Below are 21,505 nucleotides of genomic sequence, written 5' to 3'. Positions count from 1 at the left end.
CATACTATGCTCACTATGGACATTTTCTTTCCTCTTATCAACTTTTCTCCGTTACGATCTTTATGCCAAGCTGCCCTTCGTTGATTTGTATACTGCTTTATTTAGTCTGAGCCAGTCTACTGGCTAATACCAACATACTGTATTTGTGACCAAGCACCAGTTTCTGCTTTAGCCTTGGCACTAAACCTGCAAGTATAGCATAAAAATAAAAACAAAAAGCTTAGTTGATAGCAACTGCAATTGTCACTGTGCTTTTGAGCAGAGCAATTCAACTTCCAGCAGCTCCAGGTTGTAATGCATGCAGCCACAGTTGGTATTCAGTTGACAGACAGAGTAAAGCTTTTGTAGTGGGTTTATTATAATAGCTCACAGGCTTTTGATGAAGAAACCCCTTTATTACCAACTCAAATTTCCATAATTCTGCACGCATCTCCACAGGATTCCAATACTTGCTGAAGCTTCCCCATAGGAAATATATTTTATCCAAACAATAAAATGACCCAGACCACCTGGGGTCTTGAGCAAACTTCTCCCGGGACCCTGGTTTGACCTGAGGAAAAAACACTTCCCACACAGTTGCAACAACTCTGCTGGATACTGCCACCCCCTTCGTTGACTGGAGTTGAGGCTGCCCCAATGCTGCCTCATTATCCAAGTGATCCTTTGCTTGAAAACATAAACAAATGATTCATAAGAAAAAGAAATGGCTGAACTGAATTAATTATGTTATGGTACTGTTAGCTACAACAGATTGTACTTTTTCCCAGCCAGTAACTAAGTGCTGTGAGATTCTCAACATTACCATGATAAAGACAGTAGTAAAGTAGTGACTAGAATTAGAGGCTTAACTACCACAGAAGATATTTTGTTGGAAGTTATATACAAACCCCCTTCCCAGAAAAGTCAGGACTTTTTCTAAATGCAATAAAACCAGAAATTCAGAATTTGTTACTTTGCTAGAATCTATGTCTGACATGGTGCAAAGAAAATACCTTCAATTTGATTGCATTTTGTAAATATAAGCAAATTTAGAGCCCAATGCTGCAACACACTAAAAAAAGGGAACAGTGTTGTTTACCACTGTGTTACATCATCCTTTTAGTTACACTTTTTAATCACTGGGGAACTGTAGATACTAATGGTTGCAGTTTTGCAAGTGAAATATGTTCCTACTCTTGCTGGATACAAGACTTCATCTGCTCAACTGTCCGTGATCGCCACTGACCAGTTCTTCAGTTTATGACATGCCATAGATTTTCAACAGGAGAAAGATGTGAATTGAAGCCAACTCAAGCACATGCACTCTGTGCCTATGAAGCCACACTGTAGTACCATATCCAGAATAAGACCTGGAATTGTCCTGCTGCATTATCCACCGTCTTCCTGTCAGAGCCCTGCCTAGTCTAACCACTCTGTTTTTTTTTTTTTTTACTACATACACTTACCTTTCTCTCCCCTCCTGCCTTTGTTCATTCAAGTGCAGGATTTGGTCAGGGAACTTCCCTTCAAAGTTAAAAGTCTAGTCCACATTTATCCTGCCCAAAGTGTAGGAAGTGTTCATGAAGACATTTATTACAGAATGTCACACCTAGTCACTCCTCAGCCTTCCACTTCATCAGGGGATGATGGTAATAGAAAGAGAGGAATAGGAAGAAAGATTTGATGATCTGTAGAGTGTGAAAGACAAGCCACGATGAGGACAGTGTGGTTAACTTAGAACATATCTACTAGAAGATTCCCAAGAGCACAGTAGAGTCTATAATTCTCAAATGGAAGATGTTTGCCACAACCAGGACTTTTCTAAGAGCCGTCCATATTAAGCAATCTAGGGAGAAGGGTCTTAGTAACAGAGGTGACCAAGAATTTGCTCCCTTAAAGTCGCAGTCGATCCCCAGTTGCTTCTGCCACTTGTGCCTCCTCAGCTCACCACGTGATTGCACTTCTGAGCTCTCCTTGAGGTCCGGCTGTGTCGAGTGTACACCTATCAGTCATACCATTATGACGCCTGACGGGTGAAGTGAATAACACAGACATGTTTTTAAATAAAAAGTTATAAGAACCACAGTATAATTACATATCACAAACAGTATCTGATACCAACTCTGGTTCTGAAAATAGGGTTTTGACATTGCCTGTAAACACTCTACAAGTATGTGTTTAGTAGTTTGCCAAGTATACTGAAATAACATGCAACAACACATCATCATTCTAATAGAAACTAATTTCGTTCACAATTCTATCTTCTACCAAATGTTTTGTCACTTTAATTATGTATTTCAAAGACTCAAAACAAAGCTGTTTGTGCTTAAAGGCGATTCAGGTTCCTAAAGACTATTGGACTGTAGTCAAAATGACATGTTTAAAGCAGACCATCATGTTAAAACACTGCAGAATTGTTTTAACACACCAAATAGAGAGGACCCAACTAGACAGAGGAGCAATACAGGTACAGTATTGGTAACCTCAGTGTTTACAGAAAAGCAGTCAGAAACCTAAATAAAACGAGCATTAAAACCAGGCAGACAACTCAAACTAAAGATAAGTTCAAAACCCAAGACGTGTCCACAAAACACAGTAAGTTCGAAACTGGGTAATGAGAGAAACAGGTGAGAAGAACCTGACTGTTGTGAACAGAAAGCTCAATCTGGAGAGGAGCCACACACTAATCAGTATAAATGAGAAGTATCTATACAGATTAGTGTGGAGACAAAATTGGACCCTAATGTGTGGGATTTATGGAGCACAGTCAGGAGAGAAAGGTGGGCAGACAAATCAAATGGGGAGGGACAGGATAGAGGGCAGGAAAAATGCAGGGACATCTACAATAACAGAGGGCAGAGGAGAAGACTGGTCAGAAATAAAGAAACGTCACATGGACACTAGGGGATGGAGAACTGGGGCTCGTGGGAGTATGTTGTTAGACAATGAAAGTTTGTCTGAAAAACACTACAAAATGTAAAAATGTGCTCAAATTCATCGCAGATCACAGCGGTGTGGTGGTTGGACTGATGAGATCACTATCTTGGTGGTCATTTATGCTTGTGAGCCAACTGCCCAATATAAAAGAAAGACACAAACAAAGACCCAGTTCTTTTTCTTGTCCAGTTCCAAGGGTAATGTCTTAAATGGAGCTTAGCAGTTGCACCATGTTTCTCCTAAGGCAGGTTTAAGGGAGAAAATTATTTTAAGTTATTTGCTTCTCAGGAGACTAAAGAAAGACAGTTGGAAGCAACACAGTCTGCCTCTGGGTCAATAGTCACCAGCTCAAAGTAGCACTACTTCTGATTTCTGTCCAACTGAGTACAACTTTTTTATGCCGCTGTGCCAGCTGCAGCCATGACCAGAGGGATTATGTTTAAGTCTGTCCTTCCCATTCAATGGAACATGATCTCAAATACAGCTCCAGAGAATTTCTTCAAAACCACATCCCAAATGCCTATTTGGACTCAAGGATGAACTGTAAACACACCTGGAAGGACTTTCATTACATCTGGCACAAATGTCCACTTGTACTCATGCATAAATTAGACTGTGATGAGACACACATGAACTACACGTTCACTGATTGGCTGAGACACACAGTACAATCTTACCTTTATAATTACAGTTAGTTAGTAAGAGTCTGGAAGATACTTTTACTATTGTTGACTGTGACGTTGCTATCGATTTTGATGTTTTGAAATGCTTACCAACACAAAAATTAAGTAACTGCCAAACAAGGCAAAAAAGCCCTGCAATTAAAATAAATAATTAAATAAAAATGAGGCAGTTGGTAGCAGAGTTGCTGTGGTTACAGCAGCAGCACACATTTTAATAAACAAATACGTCTCTTTCTTAATCTAATTAGTAGTGAGTGCGAGGAAGATTAGTTTGTCTGCATTCTCAGGTCAAAACAAATTTGTCTCCATGATGTAGCAGCCTTTAATAATAATATTAAAGGCAAAGGCAGTGTTTACGGAGGTTACTGGACCATAGTAGACTTTTGAAACGTTTGTGTCTCTCAAACTGTCTATTGCTTCATTTCCATTCAAGCTAGCTGTGCCACTATTGTAGACTAGTTTTATGGCATATTTGGCACTCAGCTTTAGTTTGACTTGATGAGTTAAATTATTACTAATCTGTGATTAACAAAAATCAAAAATTTGGACTTAACTCTAGTTTGGACTTAACTCCATTGTGAAACCTAGCACATTCAAAGCGGTGCTCTCCCTGATTATAAACTGTAGATTAGTGTGTATGAAAATGGTTTGTGATTCCTGAATAGTTAATGCCACACTTTTGTCAGACCCCTTGAATTAAAGCCAAAAGTCTCAACTTCACTCACAAATTGAGTGAAGTTTTTATAGACCTTACTGTACATATATTATTCTAGCACAGTAGTTTTTTGTGTTAGTTCTTGATTCTTTTAAATCTCCTGCTTCCTTTATTCCTGTTTCCTCCTGTTATAATCAATAGCCCATTTTTCACATTTAGCTTTGTTATTGTCACTCACATCACTGGGCTTAGTTAAATAAGCCAATTAATAAATTGAGCCACTGAGACATAGTAGTGGACACATCTCCTTATTCATGGCTGATGGAGCTGTACACTGTAATGTATTGGAATGCACAGTTGCTTTAGTGCTCTGTGCCATGTTGATCAGGCTTCATTTGAAACATCATTGATAGATACAGATGCTTGGTTCTTGCATTCCTTCACACGCCTATTATTCCTCAGCCTGGATCAGTTGGTATTCATTAATTGCTCTTCTAATAGGAGCAGAGAAGTGGAGAAGCACAATAGATGAATATAGGGTGGCAGTAATTGTCCAGACAGAGTACTGTTCAGACCTGAATTTCACTTGTTAGGGATGATAACGTTTCAACGTGTTTGCCCTTCTTTGCTGCTTCCACCACCACGTTGTGTCGATGTGTCAGTGTGATGTCTGCAGGTTGTTGTTCTGCATGCCACCACGCTTTCATCTCTTCCTTTTTCTTCTTTTGGCTTCTTCTGAAACTTTTCATCCACTGGAGGCAGTTATATGAAGAAGCCCTCTGTTTTTCATAAACTCTTGCTCGGCAATGCGAGTGTTGCTTGCTCATAAAAAATTGAATATTGCAGTGTTCTTTAAAGTAAAAGCTTACTGTATGTTGCACAGTGTGCATCTTGCTATTACAGCTACAGTAAGCACGATTTCAATAAGAGCAAAAAAGCTTAAAGTAACTTTTAAATGCTGGTTTGTCTGCTGTATGTTTTTTCTATGTTATTCATCCCTCAAAATACACCTTAAATCATAAAACATGGGGAACCATGATGTGTTCATAAACAAACAATTCTTGGTGAAGAGCCTGTCTGTATGGTCAAAGGGTCATTCTTTTGAAGAAAGACATGCAGCTGTAACAGTATGTAGGGATTTTTTAAGTTTTAAACATAGAGGGGGCAGATTGAATGAGCTGAAAGAAATTAAAACACAAGGATTTTAACACAGGTCTCCACAAAGAACAAACAAATCATCCTGAGAAACAAAAAACTGTCTCTCTCTCAGTAACGTCTGGGAAAAAACTAAGGCAGCAGGAGCAGGCGGAGAGGCTAACAAAAAAACATCATGGGTCAGAGCAAAAAGATCTCACTGCAGTCCACCCACGAGAGACAGCCACCAGAAGCACATAAAAGCAATGCTGCAGAAAGCAGCGGGGGACTGACAATCAGACACAGAGGAAAGTGCAGCCTGAGCTTTAGAGCAGTCCTGGATCAGGTAAGTGGACACAGGTGTGGCCAGAGATGATCGGTGCCAAGCAGGTGAAGCAAGTGAGCAAGCAATGGAAGGGGGAGGGACAGAATCTGAAACAAAGAGGAGAACACGAGGGTGTGTAACAGCAAGTGGGAAATGAAAATCAAAGCATGAACAGAATAAATCATGACAGCAACATTGAGTGAGCTATTTCAGAGCTAGGCTCTCTCCCAGCTGGGTGTTGAGGAAAGAGTCCGTTCGAATCACATCACCTTTACTGCCAACAACACAACTGAACCAGTGTTTTGGTCCTAATGAATAAATCTCAACACATTTAACACTGTGTGCTATAAATAACTGTTTTGGGTTAGGAGTGCTTTCTGCAAGACGTGTTTAGCTCGGCACCAGCTCCCGTGCACCCAAACGAGCAAAAGCTGATCCATTCACAACTGCTGCAGTTAATTCTAGTGCTGTTGGCTAGTACTGAGTACTACTATGGTGGTCAAGAGCCTACTATACCCCCTCCAGTCCACATTCCTTCCAACGGCACATGGCGACTTCAACCACTTATCCTAGACCACACACCAGACATGGGATGACAGAGCTTCCATCATGATCTGGAATATTAGTGTGTGTTATAATTTTTAGTTTGTGTGTATAAAGTGTGAGTTTTTTGAAAAGTGCTCTTCAAATTGTATGTGTAATTATTAATGTTTTTATTGTTTTACTGTAAAATTAATTACATTTCTAATATCAAGGTTTACTTCATGTAGGGGTCATTTGTTCCTTTCTGGCATATTAGTAAAATTAAAAAAGCCCAGATGGAGAGAAGTTGAGCTCATTGTGCACGAGCAGCCAAGAATATTAGATATGGAACAGAAGAAATAAGACTAGTTAAAAAGTGGTTGTAAAGCACACACAGAGCATGTGATTTGCCTTATTAAGGATGGCTGATTATGAAGGAAAGAACCACAACATACTGTATATCGAAGTTGTTTCTGTAGCTGTACAGTTCCATTTTATATTTACTGTATTCTATACAGAAATCTTTGCTTTGCTCCACTGTGACCTGATTAATTTCCTCTGATCTTACTGTTAATAATAATTGGGTCAGGTGGTCCTCTCAGATTCAAATAGTGGTTAGAAGTATTGCAGATTGTAAGTACTAAGTGTGTGTGTGTGTGTGTTTGTGCTTTATATCAGGAGCATCCAGCTGAACCCCAGCCACTTCCAGAACCATTTGCGGCAAGCTACAGTCTACAGGATGCTGGGGAAACCCTGGTTGGCAGCCAAGTAAGACCTGTGTGTGTGTGTGTGTGTGTGTGTGTGTGTGTGTAATACATATTTTTGCACTATAATGTAATCACTGATCAGCATCAATGACCTGCCAGTCATTGTAGCTACTTAGTTAACAATATACACTCACTATGCACAGAGAATGTGTTCATGTGATGGTGGACAGGAGTCAGAATGAGCACTCCAACCAGGCCATTCAGCCCCATCTACAGCAAGCTGTGATGCACTGTGTGTTCACCTGACAATCATGGCCAGCATAACATTTTTCCTATGCTAACTTCTGTTCACTACAACACTGTGGCTCCACAGGTAATGCTAATTCTCCACTACCTGACATAACATGTTTGTTCAGCTTACTCTTCTGCTACATTGTCTGCTTACCTGAAACATCCACCTGTAGGCTTTGGGTCTACATTCACTTTGGGGATGGTGCTATCGTCACAGACATCACACCATATAAAAACTAAGTTCAGGGAACCACCAGTGCCAGCGCTTTTCTGGCAAAGGTCTTGTCAGCTGTTCCGAGCTTCCTCCTCAGCATCACACTCCAGACTCCTGAACCATCGAGTAAAAAAAGAATCTAGTCATGCTTTATAGAAAGTCAGCTTCTCTCTAATTCATCCAATAAAAGAAAAGAAATAGGATAAATGATGAGTGAGAGACTGTAGATGCAGTTGTGTTTTCACTCATTATGTGTTATTGGGTCTACGTTGATGGGATAAATACTTACTGAAGTCCCTGTATACTGTTGCCAGTACGCAGGTAAAGAATATATGACAGACTTTTCAAATCTCTTCATCATTTTGTGATACACGGTTGCCATTTGGCCTGGATGCTGAAGGAGCAGGACAGCTGAGAGATTCATGCAGTGCTTTCAAAGTGCCCAGCTCACAGCTCCCCTAATTAGCATACTTGATTAGTCAGTGTGCCCTGAGAATGGAAAGACACCTGGAGTTTGCCAGGTAGGGAAAGAGAATCTGTTAGTTCACCAACATCCAGAACATCCAGAAGGTTTGCATACATCTCTGGCTGTCTCCTAGTTTTAACAGCGGTTCTTGTTAATTGGTGTCCATGCAGTGTTAAGGGATTCTGCACACTTGCTGTTCCAGCAGCTTTATTGCTACTCGTGGTGTGAGGTGAGATTAATGTAAACATAAGGAAAATCAGAGAATCTGTTTTTTTGTTTTTTTCTCCCTCTCTACACAAGTACAGTGGAAATGCCAGCTAACTTTTGTTTGTGTGCTGGGTTGTGTGTGTGTGTGTGTGTATGCATACAGAGTGCTGACACCAAGAAAAATAACAATGAATGCAAATATGGCTTGCAACATTGCCGCCTGCCGCCTGCCTGCCTGTTTGCCTCCTTGCAATATGTTTTAGAAGGGTGCTCCATAACTGTTAAGATCATAAACATCAACATCCATTGAGCTCGTCTGTCTTCCCTCTCCTAAGAACACAGGTCATCCAGCTCGCACCACTTTTACCTGTAGTGAAGCACTTCTTCCAGGTTGCCATAAATCTGAGATCAATTTGTCAGTTGCTAACACCAGCCAGTCCAGTCCATTTATTTATAGTGCAGCCTTTGTGTAAATCCTGGGTTTCTGCTGCACTTTCTCTCTATAGCTGCCATTTTTGCACCTGATGTTAAAATGGTGCAGTTTCAAACATACAGTACGTGTTTATGTCTTATGTGTCAAATGCAGTAACCTACCTTTAAACAATTATTTATTGATATCCAGCACAGGTGACAGATATCAGGTAAATATATATAACATTAATACATTTTTTTTCTTCATTCAATTTAAATTAACTAGATTTAGTTTGTGTGCATAACTCTGACAGGTGTATAAAGATATTTTATAACCCTCTTGCAACATTTTTCCCCTGTTTAATCATTTCCTTTGTTTTATCAGATAAGATGTATTGTTTAATCACATTATTGTGAATAAATGTATTTAAAAAACATTAGCAAATTACTCAGCAACCGCTACTAGCTAGTTACCTCTGCTATCTATTCTCACTAGCTGCCCCCACTAACTACTTTACAGTAAATCTACAGGAAATTATTATTTATTAATATTATTATTAGTGGCTGCTAACAAATTCTTTAGTTTTATTTAAACCATAGACTCTACAGTACAGTATATAAAGAGCAAATAAACAAAGAGAGCTGGAGCTGAAGTTTAATCTATAATTTTTAATCTATAATCATGGCCGCTCTTTTTTTACACCCATCAATAAATACCAACTCCAAACCCAGCATCTTTTATGTAATGTATGTAATTAGTAATCAGTAAATCTGATGTCCAAATGATTGTCTGTGGGTGTTTTTTTCTTGAGGGAAGACCAGTTTTGGCCACGTTTCCCTAACTGGGGGGTCAGCAGGCTCTCCCCCACCATCTGGCTGCCTCCTTGTGGACGGTGGGTGCGCTCAGTGGTTCCAGCTGTATGATTCAGCATCATCAGTGCACAGGGATCCTCTCGTGGCCGGGGCCAAGATTTGGAACAATTACAGTGCAGTAACTCTTTGAACTGGGGGGCTTGAGAAACCTCAACCTGCTCTTTAATCTGTTGTGTATACTGTGTCATTTATCAGCCTGTGTAGCCGCCTGACTCTCAGTCTCCTTGCAACAGCGTTTCCCCCCACCTCTGTTCTTATTCCCGTCTCTTCTCTATCCATCATATTTTCTATCCAGACAGCTGTCAAAAGGGCACCGGTGTTATTATCTCGACATGAGATACAACATGTCGGCCTCTCTCCCTCCTTTTCACACTAACCCCCTCAGCCCACCCCCTTCATTCTCTCTCCATATATCAGGTAATAGGCATATTGATCTCCGGCCACCTCTGTTGCTGTCCGACAGAGGGACCAGTGGGGATTAAGTGGTCAGTCTGCATTATTGGCCTTCTTGGCCTTTTTATATCTCTTTCTGTGTGTATGGTCATATGCAGAGATGCGTTATTGTATTGTTTCTATGTGTGAAGGTTTTCTTCAATTTCTCACTAAAAAGTGAGGATATTTGGCCAAAGCTTAGCCACACTGATGGCTCGATGGCACTGTGATTGATCACACACCCACCTGAAATTGGGGAGTCTCCATTTTCCATAATGAGAATCAGATGCTTATATCAGCTTGGAATGTCAAGAGCAATTTGGAGAGGTGGAAAATGAAAGCTGTTTGCATCAGCCATGAGGCACTGTGTCCACTGGGGACCTCTTTACAATGTTGCCTTATCTCTTCTCATTGTTTACCGCAGAAAGGATGAAAGGGACACACAGATGACAGCTGAGGGCTGAGAGTATGCTCAAAGTGCTTAGCCTCTAAAATCATGTATACTTCAGCTTGAGCAAAAGAGTGAGATATTTCAAAATCAACTTCCCCTAGTAGCTGTTGAGCATTGAGAAATAAAATGGAGATTCTTTGCAGATGAATGCTTTCTGTGTTTGATGCATATTGCCCATTTGGGTTCTGTTTATTGTCATTTCCATACAGGTACATGACGTACATAGAAATAGAGAGAAATTTGTTTTTTTATGCACCACAGTGCAAAACAGAACAGACATAAGGATGAGTGCATGATGATAAATAGGTTCAACAAATACAGTAAAATAACCGACTGAAAAAAAATGGAAAGTGAAAATGAACAATAATACCACATAGTTTGAGCCTGAGTGAGCAAATGGAGCTTTGTTTTGTGTGCACATCTGTAGTGTTAGGTCTTTTACCTTCCTTTATTGAAAGGTAAATACAAACTACACGCCACCTGCTGGTATGGAGATTTATTTATTTAGAGGGCACTGTAGTGTTGTGCCACTTCTTGGCCCAAATGGAGGTGACATGAAGCAACGGCCTTGGTTGGAGCTCGTTCTTTGATGTCAGCCTGGTATGTCTCTTCCCTCAGAGATAGCACTCTTAACATTTGCAGCAATACCTTGAAGGGAAACAAGATGTAGCGTTCTTTCTCCTCTTCTGGCAGACTCTACATGCTTGTAGAATTCTGGCAAATGGTGCTCAGACTGCTAAATATGCTGTGTGCTGGGGTGAAGAAGCTTTTGTACGGGCTGGCAACAGGTCTTGATACTTTTGCACCTTTGCACAGATGTTAAAAGGGCGAAGAGACTATGTTGGGGTGTGAGGACCTTTTCAAAGTGTTGGAGGGCCACTGAGTTTCATGGGTTTCCTTCACACTGGATGTTTTTTCTGTTCTGAGTCTTACTGTAAGTGAGAGTTTCTAAATAAAAGTTTCTGTCAGAGGAGAAAGAGGAATTCTGCAGGAATTTCAACCTCCACAGAAGCACTCTAGCTAATTAACAATAATACTAGCCCCTACGTCCAAACCTCTGCATGAGCACCTAAACCAGCAAGAGGTAGTCCCTTTCCAGCAAGAGTTATTTAGACAGGAGGCAGGGAACTGGAAAATTTGTGAATAAACTTCATGGACAAGTATCCTACCACTTTATCTATTGTATATCCCCAATTCAGACTAGACAATTAATGTGTTTAATCCTTAGTGACGAGATAAACTGCTTTAAAAAACAGCAATTAACCACAAAAAAAGTTAGCCAGGCACTCTCCTGTTATATATCCTTTTCTCCACAGATCAGTGTTTTATACCCGTTTTAATCACGTTTTATATCATCAGCCACTATAGTAAATCACATGTATGCTGGCCCAGAGCATGCTGGTAAGGCTACAAAACTGCAGATGTGTGTTGCCAGTTTCACTGGTGTAAAGAGACATCACTACAGTTGATGCTGCACTATTGTATGGAGTGGCATTCATACATGCCAAATGCCATTTATACCAAGGGCGCTGTTCAGTGGCAACTGGACTAGCTTTAAGATCCTGAAGACATTTCACCTCTCTTTATCAGTTCTAACTGACTGGTTTGGAGTAGCAGGCTTGTAAACTCTCCTGTGGGCTGTTGTTCCACCTTCATGTGTGTCATTAGGACTGTGTGAACGACTGTGAAACCACCTGGGGAGTGATGAAAGGACTGCATTGTATGTCGGTGATAGATTATGCCTTAGGCAATGTCCTCTGTTGACTTCACAGAGTTTATAAGCCCGCTACTCCGAGCTAGTCAGTTAGAACTGATGAAGCCTTTTAGATGATTGAGAATCTTCACAGACAAGTGCCATTTGCTACAGCCTTTATAAACGCGGCTGCTGAAATAAAACTAGATTAAAACATGTATTAAACACCAACCAGGGAAACGGAACAAATTATGACCTCTTTTGCTTTCAATACATGAAAGATACATGAATAGTCCAGTGTAGCTCTCTCCTCACTATATTTATTGATCAGTCTACCAAACTCCCAAACACCTGCGGTTGCTGGCCCTGTGTGCTAGGAGACACACTCAGCTGGTCAACAGGGCCTGGAGGGGCACTTGCATGACAAACAAAGCTTGACCTTGACTGCAGTCATTTAAATAGCTATCTAGTTTGTCTTGTTAGTGTTTACTGGGGCAAATGGGAAATCACATCTGTACCACCTGCCAATACTAATGATACTCCTCCATTGTCCCCTCAAAAACATAATGGGGCATGTTTATGTCTGGACAGTAGGAATGTCGGGATTACTATTTAGAAGGTGTAAAGAAATATGTAACCAGCACACGCATACATGGGCACACCACTCATGCCTGTGTAAGCTCCCTGCAGTGGGCACATACACAATTTGCATTCACATGTAGTGACAGAATGTTGCTTTTAATGTTTCACTCTTTCAAGGGAGAGCCAGGTCTGTGCGGCCTCTACAACATACAGTACATGCATATTGTCAAACACGTTATAAACACACATTCTGCTCTATACCCTTGCTCCATAAACTTATCACTCTCCACTTACAACATACATGCAAATTCAGACACACATATCAATGCACACAAGCACACAAATTCTAACATGCTTGCACCTAGTGACAGTGCAGAGAAGTGTTTTGACTGGAAGGAAGTCAAAGCTACAATATATGTTGCCCCCACGTAACAGAGCAAAGAACAAAAAGACAAGGAGAAGCTAAATCGGTTTAGTCAAGTTAAATATTGACTTTAGATGAAGGGTTGGTTGCCCTGACAAAAAGCTTTCTCACTATTATCAAAGAAAGAAATAAGCTTGTCTCAGAGTCTCCTTTCTTTATGTTATTTTTCTTTATTAACTTTAAATAATCTCTACTGGCCAGAATAACATTGCGGCTGACAATATTCCCCTTTCTGACGTAATGTCATAATATGAGTTTATATTTGGATTTTCATTTTTAGTAAACTAAACTAAACAACTAAAAACAGTCGGTCTCTACTTGTCTCAAAAAAGGAAGGTTATCTCTGCTAGATATAGCCAAGAGATTAAAGATATAATGGTATTCACTGCAGCTTCCAGAGACACGCAGCGACTTGATCCAATCAGTACAGAAGATGCAGTGGTAGGCCCAAGTTTACATATTTCCAAGAAGACAAGTACTTAAGAGAGTCCTCCTTGAGAAACAGAAGCTTCACTGAATCCTGACATTGTTGAATAGAACAAGAGCAAAACCAGTGCGCACAGACACTGTGTTTAGGAGTCAGCCAAAGATGGCCAGAGATGCCAAGAAAAAAAAAACCCTAATGAGGTTGGTACATTGGAAAAAAGATTTGGAGTGGGCCATGACACACAAACAGGGGTACAAGGTACAAGGCATCTTAAATCGATATGGATACAACTCCATACTGAAGAGGCTTACCATTACCTCTGAGCCATGACTGATTGGTGATAGAAATTTTGCAGCAAGAGAGTGACCCCAGGCATTCTTCCTGGTTGTATAAAAATTATTTTGAAAAGAAAGTAGCTGCTGGAGTGCTGGCCAATTTAGTCACCAGTTCTGAACCCTTGGACTGAAGCTAGACTGAAGAGTTCAGGAGTACTGTCCAACCAGCACAGCAGAACTTTGGGGAATGCTGCAGAAGGCCTGGGAGGAAAAAAGCACACCTACATTTCTGCAAAAAAAAAAAAAAAAGTTGTGAAAGTTGATGAAAGTTTAAAATGCTAATTTAATTTGACTTTTATTCTCTGCTCAATTATATTTTTTAAATACATTTATAATTAATTAATTGATTGAATTAATTGACATTTTATTTGTGATCCAGTCACAACCATTTGACTGAATAAAACAAAAATAATAAGAAAATACATAAGGTGTTTTTCTTGCCAGTCATACTTCACAATTTAGAATTTTGAACTAACATTCAACTCTTAACACTTTCAAAATGCACCTAACCTGTGCTGTCTATGGTCTCTGTATACCTCACGCAGAGTGTAAAGTGTATCAAATGAACATCTCCCTTGGAGCTTATGTTCACCCTGGGTGTTAAATGATACTCAGGTTGCTTAGTTGTAAACTGATATGTCAAAAAACAAATGTAGCATGTTTAGTTAAATAAATCTTAGGGTTAGGGTTATAGGGTTGCATACTGTATATGGTAACCTTGTCTTTGCAATGTTGCTTTCAATATACTATCCTGATCCCAAATTAGATCCACAAGTACATATTAGCAATGTAGCATAAAGCATGATGAATCAGGAAATTCAGACTAATGAAAGTGATGTAATACAGCTACAGTGTGTTTTTATTAGAGAACACTGTTGGCCTCATTCAACCACACAAATACACAGGGCCAAGACTTGTGCGCCTCTTTCTCAGGCACAGATGTGATGTGTTCTGAGCCAAACACATGCTACATTTATCAAACTGCTCCAGCAGGCTAGAGTCACAGTTTGTGTGTCATTCTAACACATGCACAAGGTCTCTCTCTGCATTGCACAATGTACACTGAAGGAAGGATCATGCAAATAATACAAGGAGATGTGTTAACCAAGGATGATTCAGTACAAAGGCCACTCCACTCCATCTGCACAATAATTTACATTGTCATGCATTTCTTTTACTGTGAACTTTGTGTTTGGCCATTGCTCTTAAATAGCTGCTCCGTTTAGAAGGACATGTTAAAGTATTGTAAAAGTTATTTCATTACCAGCTGGTACAAGCTTCAGTGATTTTCCTGACACATATATTTTTTTTTTGTCAACAGGAGTGTGCTGACTGCTGACTGGCTGTATTGCACTGTGTTGGGTGGCACTGAGCGCCATATCAGCACGAAGCTCAAACTCTATTGGCAGGTGAGTAGGACAGATGGGTGCTCAGCGGACGAGTGTGTCTGTGAATCATTATTTGAGGACTTGCCGACTGGGGTCTTCACCAGCCTATCAATCAGGGCTGTTCAGCAACTGCTGGCTGCTAAATTAGGCCTGCTAAAGTCTTTATGATGAACCCTCAAGGGTGAAAGTGTATGTTTCAGTGTGCATGTGTCTTGACCACATACTTAACCTCAAAACTGGTAGCCTATAGTAAAAGGTGCAGTCCATATATTAGGATATATTATATATTATTAGATGTCTTCACATCAATACCTGACAGTGCCTTTTACTGGAAAAAAACACTTAGAAACCTGCCATTTATTATTGACTTATGTGTTGCTTAGGCTTAGGTTTAGAGAAAAGAGCATACTGTAGGTTGAAATAAGATTGCAGCATTCACAGTTTGAAATGGGAAAGGAACCGGTGTCTCATTTCAAAGTCCCCTGTTTTGACTCCCACTCACCTACTTGGATGGCAGTAGCTCAGTTGTTAAAGCAGTCGTCTGCAAACCTTTAGTTTCCTCCAAACTATAGGCACAAGATATCACCTAATCACCACATCTATCAATGATCAACTACTTAGTGACTTACTGGTAGGCCAACTGATAACTCTTAAATTGGATGGCACAAACACTGTAACAAGGTTATTGTTTGTTAGCACAGACACAGGCATTCTATCAATCACAGCATTGCTTAAATCACATAGGGAATCCTTCTCACAGCTCTGGCATAATAAAGTTCCTCTGGGGCACTGCCTACATTTCATTCTGTGGCATAACAATGATCAAACGATTGACTGCGTGAGACCAGATCTATGATCACGACATTAGGAGGAGAGAGGACAAGCTGACAGTGAAGAAGCGTAAGAAGACCTGTCAAAGCTGGAGGACAATACAGAATGTGATCTAGAGCCTGTACCCTTCCAGTTCAAAGAATAGAAATGTGTCCTGGTCTTCATCCCCATCTCATAGAAGAGACAGATTGTCACCTGAGAATGTTATAAGAACGGCCCGAGGGCCAACAAGGCTTGCTGTAATGTCTTACTTATGACATCTACTTCTGCTTTGAGCAGGTCTTTGATTACCTAGCTGGTTATCAAAAGGTGGAAAACATACACCATGGCCTTTCATATATTATGAGCAGGTATATATATTATATATATAATAAATTTTTAAAAGTTTGAAGATCATTTCAGAACATTGATGACTAGAAAGTGCTGAAAGAGGTTTTTAGGGTCGAGTTTGGAATCTGAATCAATGAAATGGGGTTTCACTAAAAAAGAAAAATGTCGTGTTAGAGACGATCCTTTGGACAAGGCAAAACCACTGTGGCGGATGAGCTAGAGGCCAAATGCAAAGGTGAGACATGGGTGACCTTGGACCTTGGTTCTGCATTGTTGGACAGCTGATGAAGCTTCTTAACGGGCATACATGCTTTTGGAGTTGTTATCCCTAGAGCCCTCCGGAGGATGGTAAGAAAAAGTTTCCAGGGCCAGCATCAGGCAGGAGCCATAAGACAACCAGGCTGGTAGGCAGCAGACCTGATGCTAGCTGACTAAGGAGACTGGATGGTATCTAGAACATATAATGTTAAGTTAGTTTGCAGCTAGCAGGCAGCCAAAAGTGAAAACATGGCAGCTCATTGTCTGCAGAGGATACATTTCTGCTGAAGGAAGGATACTATTCTTTGGGACATGAGAATGTAAGTAACAGAATTGGCTATATGTCCAAAGACGTATATTCACTGGACTGTCCCAAGCTGCCCAAGAAAATTAGTACTTTAAGAAATGAAACATTTAATTCAAGAACATGAACAACATGAACTTAAAGTCGAAAAGTCAGTATTTGAATGTCAGCCTTAACAAATACTCTTTCAATTCAACACAAACACAGTGTGCTTCACAGTAATTGTCCTGTTAAATACCTTTCATGAACTGACAGTGTGATTTTTAAAAGTTCCTCTTTATCTCCGAGGTAGACTGTGACTTTCAGGCCGGCAGTGTGCAAACCAAAGTCCTGCAATGAATGGGAAATATCACACAGACGAATTAGGAGCTAAATAGGCTGGCTCACCTTCTCCACATGTACACCTTCAGTTCACTGAATGTTCTGTCTCTTTCCTTCAGGAATGCAATTTAAGTCATAAAACCAAGGTAGACATAATTTGTTGTCGTCTGCCTAGACTAAACTCCTTAATGTGAAAATGTGGGATGTGTTGAATGGCCAAAGTTGAAGGTGCTCAGCTGATTTTGTTCATTACGGCTCGCTAGTCTCTAACAATTCTCTTATTCACATCTATTAATGCACATACTAAAATCAATATAGGTAAAGGTTTATTATCTATACAGTAGTTATTGATGTAGGTACTTATTTATATGTATTTTGCACCCCCATACCATCAGATATGTAGGCTTTTTAAATGAGCACTGGAATGTCCCTCTCCTGTTTAGTCTAGACAACATGGTGCTAATAGTTTCCAGAAATGATGTCAAATTTCTTCTGACCACATAAGGGTTTTTCACTTTGCCACATATCATATCAAGTCTTATTTTATGTTGAGAAACATTCTCAGCTTTTGACGGATTACTTCTGACCCAATCATGTTACTGACCTGTTGCCAATTAAGCTAATTAGCTGCAAAATGTTCTTCCAGTGCCACTTACTTAAATAACAACAGCCTTTTTGTTTCTTATGTAGGTTTTATGCAGTGTCCTTCCCAACATTGGAACATTGAACTGAGGAACTTTTGACTAAAAAGCTAATCTAAAACCATTATTTGGGGCTGGCAAAGCTCAACATGAACTGACCTCTTACTGAAGTAAACTTTGCTTCAACAGCTTTTTATCCTCGCACATCACAGTTCCACGCATTGAGGAAGTGACTTTGTAAGCAACAGGACGTGTTTTTGTATTTGTATTTGTGTGTGTGTGTGTGTGTGTGTGTGTGTGTGTGTGTGTGTGTGTGTGTGTCTGTTGGGGGGGCAAAGCCAGCTTTTTGGCAGTAATTCAGAGCTTCTTCTGCTTTAAACAAAAAAAAAAAAAAACAAGGGCAAGGCAGAAAAAAGGAAACCCTTGATGACAGAATTTTTTATAGTCTTTGTTCTCTTTTCTAATTCCCCCTCCTGTTTAACCTTCTTCCTTTCTCTCTTTCTGTATCTAAGGCCAGGGGATGGATATGGCTTCACCACCTAGGACAACATGGAGGCTCTCCTCGATGCTTCCAACCTGGAACAATGCCCTGTCTTTGTCTTTAGGACTGTTTTACAGATTTGTGCCTCTCTCTGTGTGTTTTTGCCACCCAAGCTCAGACATTTGCATTTGCTTGATGTGAGATAAGTGCAAGGAGAGATTTCAGTACACAACACATCAAGAGACTTTTGCTTTCTGCTCTTTTCTCACCCCTTCCTTCTCTATCCCAAAGGCCTTTCCAAATGTAGTGTGTATGTGTGCGCGAAATGTGCCACATTTGGTTTGAGGACTCTTTAGTTTAAAAAGTTTGAGCCAGGGAAGTTATTTATCTATCCCACTACAAAAACACAGAAGATCCACCAGATTGCAGCAGCACGTCATGTGGTTCGGTATGAATGATGAACCTCCTTTCACTTAGAACCAATCTCTGTTTTCCTTGAACAACAGAGAACATTTTCATCACCTTAAGGAGATGATGTAGGACACATACCTTAATTGTTTCAGTAATCCCCAATTTATAATGGTCAGTTTGGCTATGTCTCCTAGAAATTGTGTGTACATATCATGAAACGTTTTCCCGATTGCATTGTGGAAGCCATCATAAGCAGACCTCCATGACCTCTATAGGAAGCAGCTGTTGAATAAAGTACAGTCCAGCCTTTCTGACAGCTTCCATCCCCTATACTTACAGTTATTTGTGCTGGTTCTGCCTTCTAGGTCTCTCTTTAGGCATCTACAAGTCACCTCCAATGGATACACTCTTTTCTACCCTTAGCTATCAGTATGGTGAACATGTTGGTTCTATGGTGTAATGGTTAGCACTCTGGATTCCAGCAATCCGAGTTCAGATTTCAGTGGGTGAATACAGTGATTAAACCATTGTGGCACTATTTCAGGAGAAGCCTGAGGCCAAATGGGCGGTGTTTGCTCATATTTCAAGAGACACCTGCCAGCAGCTATTGGGATGCTCAGATTCCTGTTACCATAGGGGCGATACTCCAAGACATACATCTATGGGACATATGAGGCAGTAGAGACAAACACACCTTACAACCTTGTGTATGTTGGAGAACTTGTTAGTAAATGTCGTGAGTGACCAGAACCACATTTTTTAATGCTGTAGTCCACTTTCTCTCTCTTGCCCCAGGCTATGCTCCATGAGGCCCAGCTTAAGGAGGAGGGCATCTCTGTGATGTACACACCATACTCTGGAGATCCTACAGCTGAGCATGTCAGCCAAGCAGCAGAGGCCTTCATGATGCAAAACGGTGCCTTCACTGACTTCATATACACAGGTATGTTTCAACTCCACATCTGAAAAAAGGATTTTAGTAGCATGAATTAACAACTGAATGGATTACTGTGAAACTTACACATACAAAGAATCACCATCCCCAGATGATAAATCTGGGGATGCTGAAATTACCTTTTTGGAAATTGTGTGCATACATTTTTATTTCTCAGTCACAGTGAGTTGTTATCACTAAATAAGTTTAAATTTCAGCCAGCATAAGCAGCATTTTGTGTCTGGTGTTAATTAGCCAGTTTTTGCATGCAATTATGCTAAACTAAAAGAAGAAGGGTAAGCATTATTTGTATTAAAAATCAACATGTTAGCATTGTGTTAGCATGTTGACATTAGCATTTAGCTGCCTGAATACCGCCTCACATTTTCATTATAATTCCCAGTGATCGATCTCCTGCATCCTATCTAGTGCTGCCTATCTCAATAAGGTCTCTCAGTAGTTAACGAGCCCGGTCAACCAGTCACTCAGGCTGTCTGCTCTGACAACATAGATGACCAGTCATCCCGTATCTTGTGGAGTCAGCTAGTTAGCCAAGCCTTACAGACACTCGCTTCGCCAGCAGGTCATGCAGCCAATCAGTACAGCAATCAGTCCACAAGCGAATCAGTTTTTCCAGGCAGTGAGTTAGGAAAGGGGGAAATTTTGCTCAGCAGAAATGAGCACTGAGGAGAAGAGAGAGCGAGAGAGATATGGTAACAAGAGGTCAGAGGAGGCGAGGAGCAGAGAGGCAGGACCGAGCAGAAAGAATGAAAGATGGATGCTGAGGTGACAGCGGGTTACTACACTCCCACAACCAAGCTAAATCTCCAAGGACAACCCTGCCTCCCTCTGTAAATGCTAACCATCCACATCCTTTGGGAAAGGACTATCGTGCCTGGGATCACAGGTTGAGATAAAACAGACATGGGTCCAATAAGGACCACGTGACCAGCATCTAAATGATCAGTTGAGCCTCAGTCAGTACTCTACAACTTTATAAAAGAGAATGGGATCCAGAATCATCCAAAACCATATAAACCGAGAATACTAATGATGTTTCCAGAGTAACAGATACATTCATAAACACGCAGCCTGGAGCTGGGTGTGCATATGACCCACATGCATCGTTCAGACTTTCACTTATTCCAAACTTGGAAACACACACACCCCTCTCTACTTCTCTTATACCCAACATAAGGAAAAGGTATATATTTTCGGGGGTTATTAACTTTGATGTGTAACAAAGTGAAATGTTATACATCTAATATTCTCCAGGTTATGTTTTGCATAGCTTGTCTCCATTTACTTTAATTTAATTACTTTTCATGTCACATTTAATTAATAGGTCAGAAGCTGTTAAAATGTCATGTATACTGTACTTATACGTATACTGTCTGCTTTTAATTGCAACCTCAGCCACAACTATTCAATCATTTACAGTTCTACTGTTTTAAAACCAAATCTGTGAAGCATATGGTTAGGGGTTGACCCCCCAACCATAATTGCTATGTTATGTACATGTCATAATGGGGAATCTGCTAAAACAACTGATGCTTTCTCACATCAGTTGTAATAAAACTGCCTAGAAAGTTGTTCTTTATGGGACAGTCTAACAAACACACATACAACTAAACTAATTTAATTTCATAAAATTAACAGTAACAACAGTTACAGACACACACACACACACTCCTGTGTGGCCACAAGTAATTCACCTTTGAAATAGCAGACCAAACACAGGACGGGACAACTTTGTGGTAGTAGATCACTACTCTGTGACACTATGTAGTTGGAGGCTATCACGCTCTGCTTTAATCCTAGGTGTTCTTTGTCTCTGCCTACTCTATTATTATCATAT

At 40.3% G+C, this 21,505-nt stretch overlaps 1 protein-coding gene across 1 annotated transcript in view; it reads left to right on the top strand.

Annotated features, from left to right (window-relative positions):
* LOC113151934 (spermatogenesis-associated protein 16) overlaps positions 1 to 21,505 on the top strand; it is a 73,348-nt gene that overhangs the window by 15,999 nt on the left and 35,844 nt on the right. Inside the window, exons 4-6 of the mRNA XM_026344800.1 lie at positions 6,914 to 7,003; positions 15,070 to 15,157; positions 19,509 to 19,656. Coding sequence (XP_026200585.1) covers positions 6,914 to 7,003; positions 15,070 to 15,157; positions 19,509 to 19,656 — 326 coding nt within the window. The remainder of the gene's footprint in view (positions 1 to 6,913; positions 7,004 to 15,069; positions 15,158 to 19,508; positions 19,657 to 21,505) is intronic.

Source organism: Anabas testudineus, chromosome 4, assembly GCF_900324465.2.
Source record: "Anabas testudineus chromosome 4, fAnaTes1.2, whole genome shotgun sequence".
Lineage (NCBI taxonomy): Eukaryota > Metazoa > Chordata > Actinopteri > Anabantiformes > Anabantidae > Anabas > Anabas testudineus.
The sequence above is the reverse complement of the archived record's forward strand: the minus strand, read 5'-3'. Positions and strand labels throughout refer to the sequence as shown.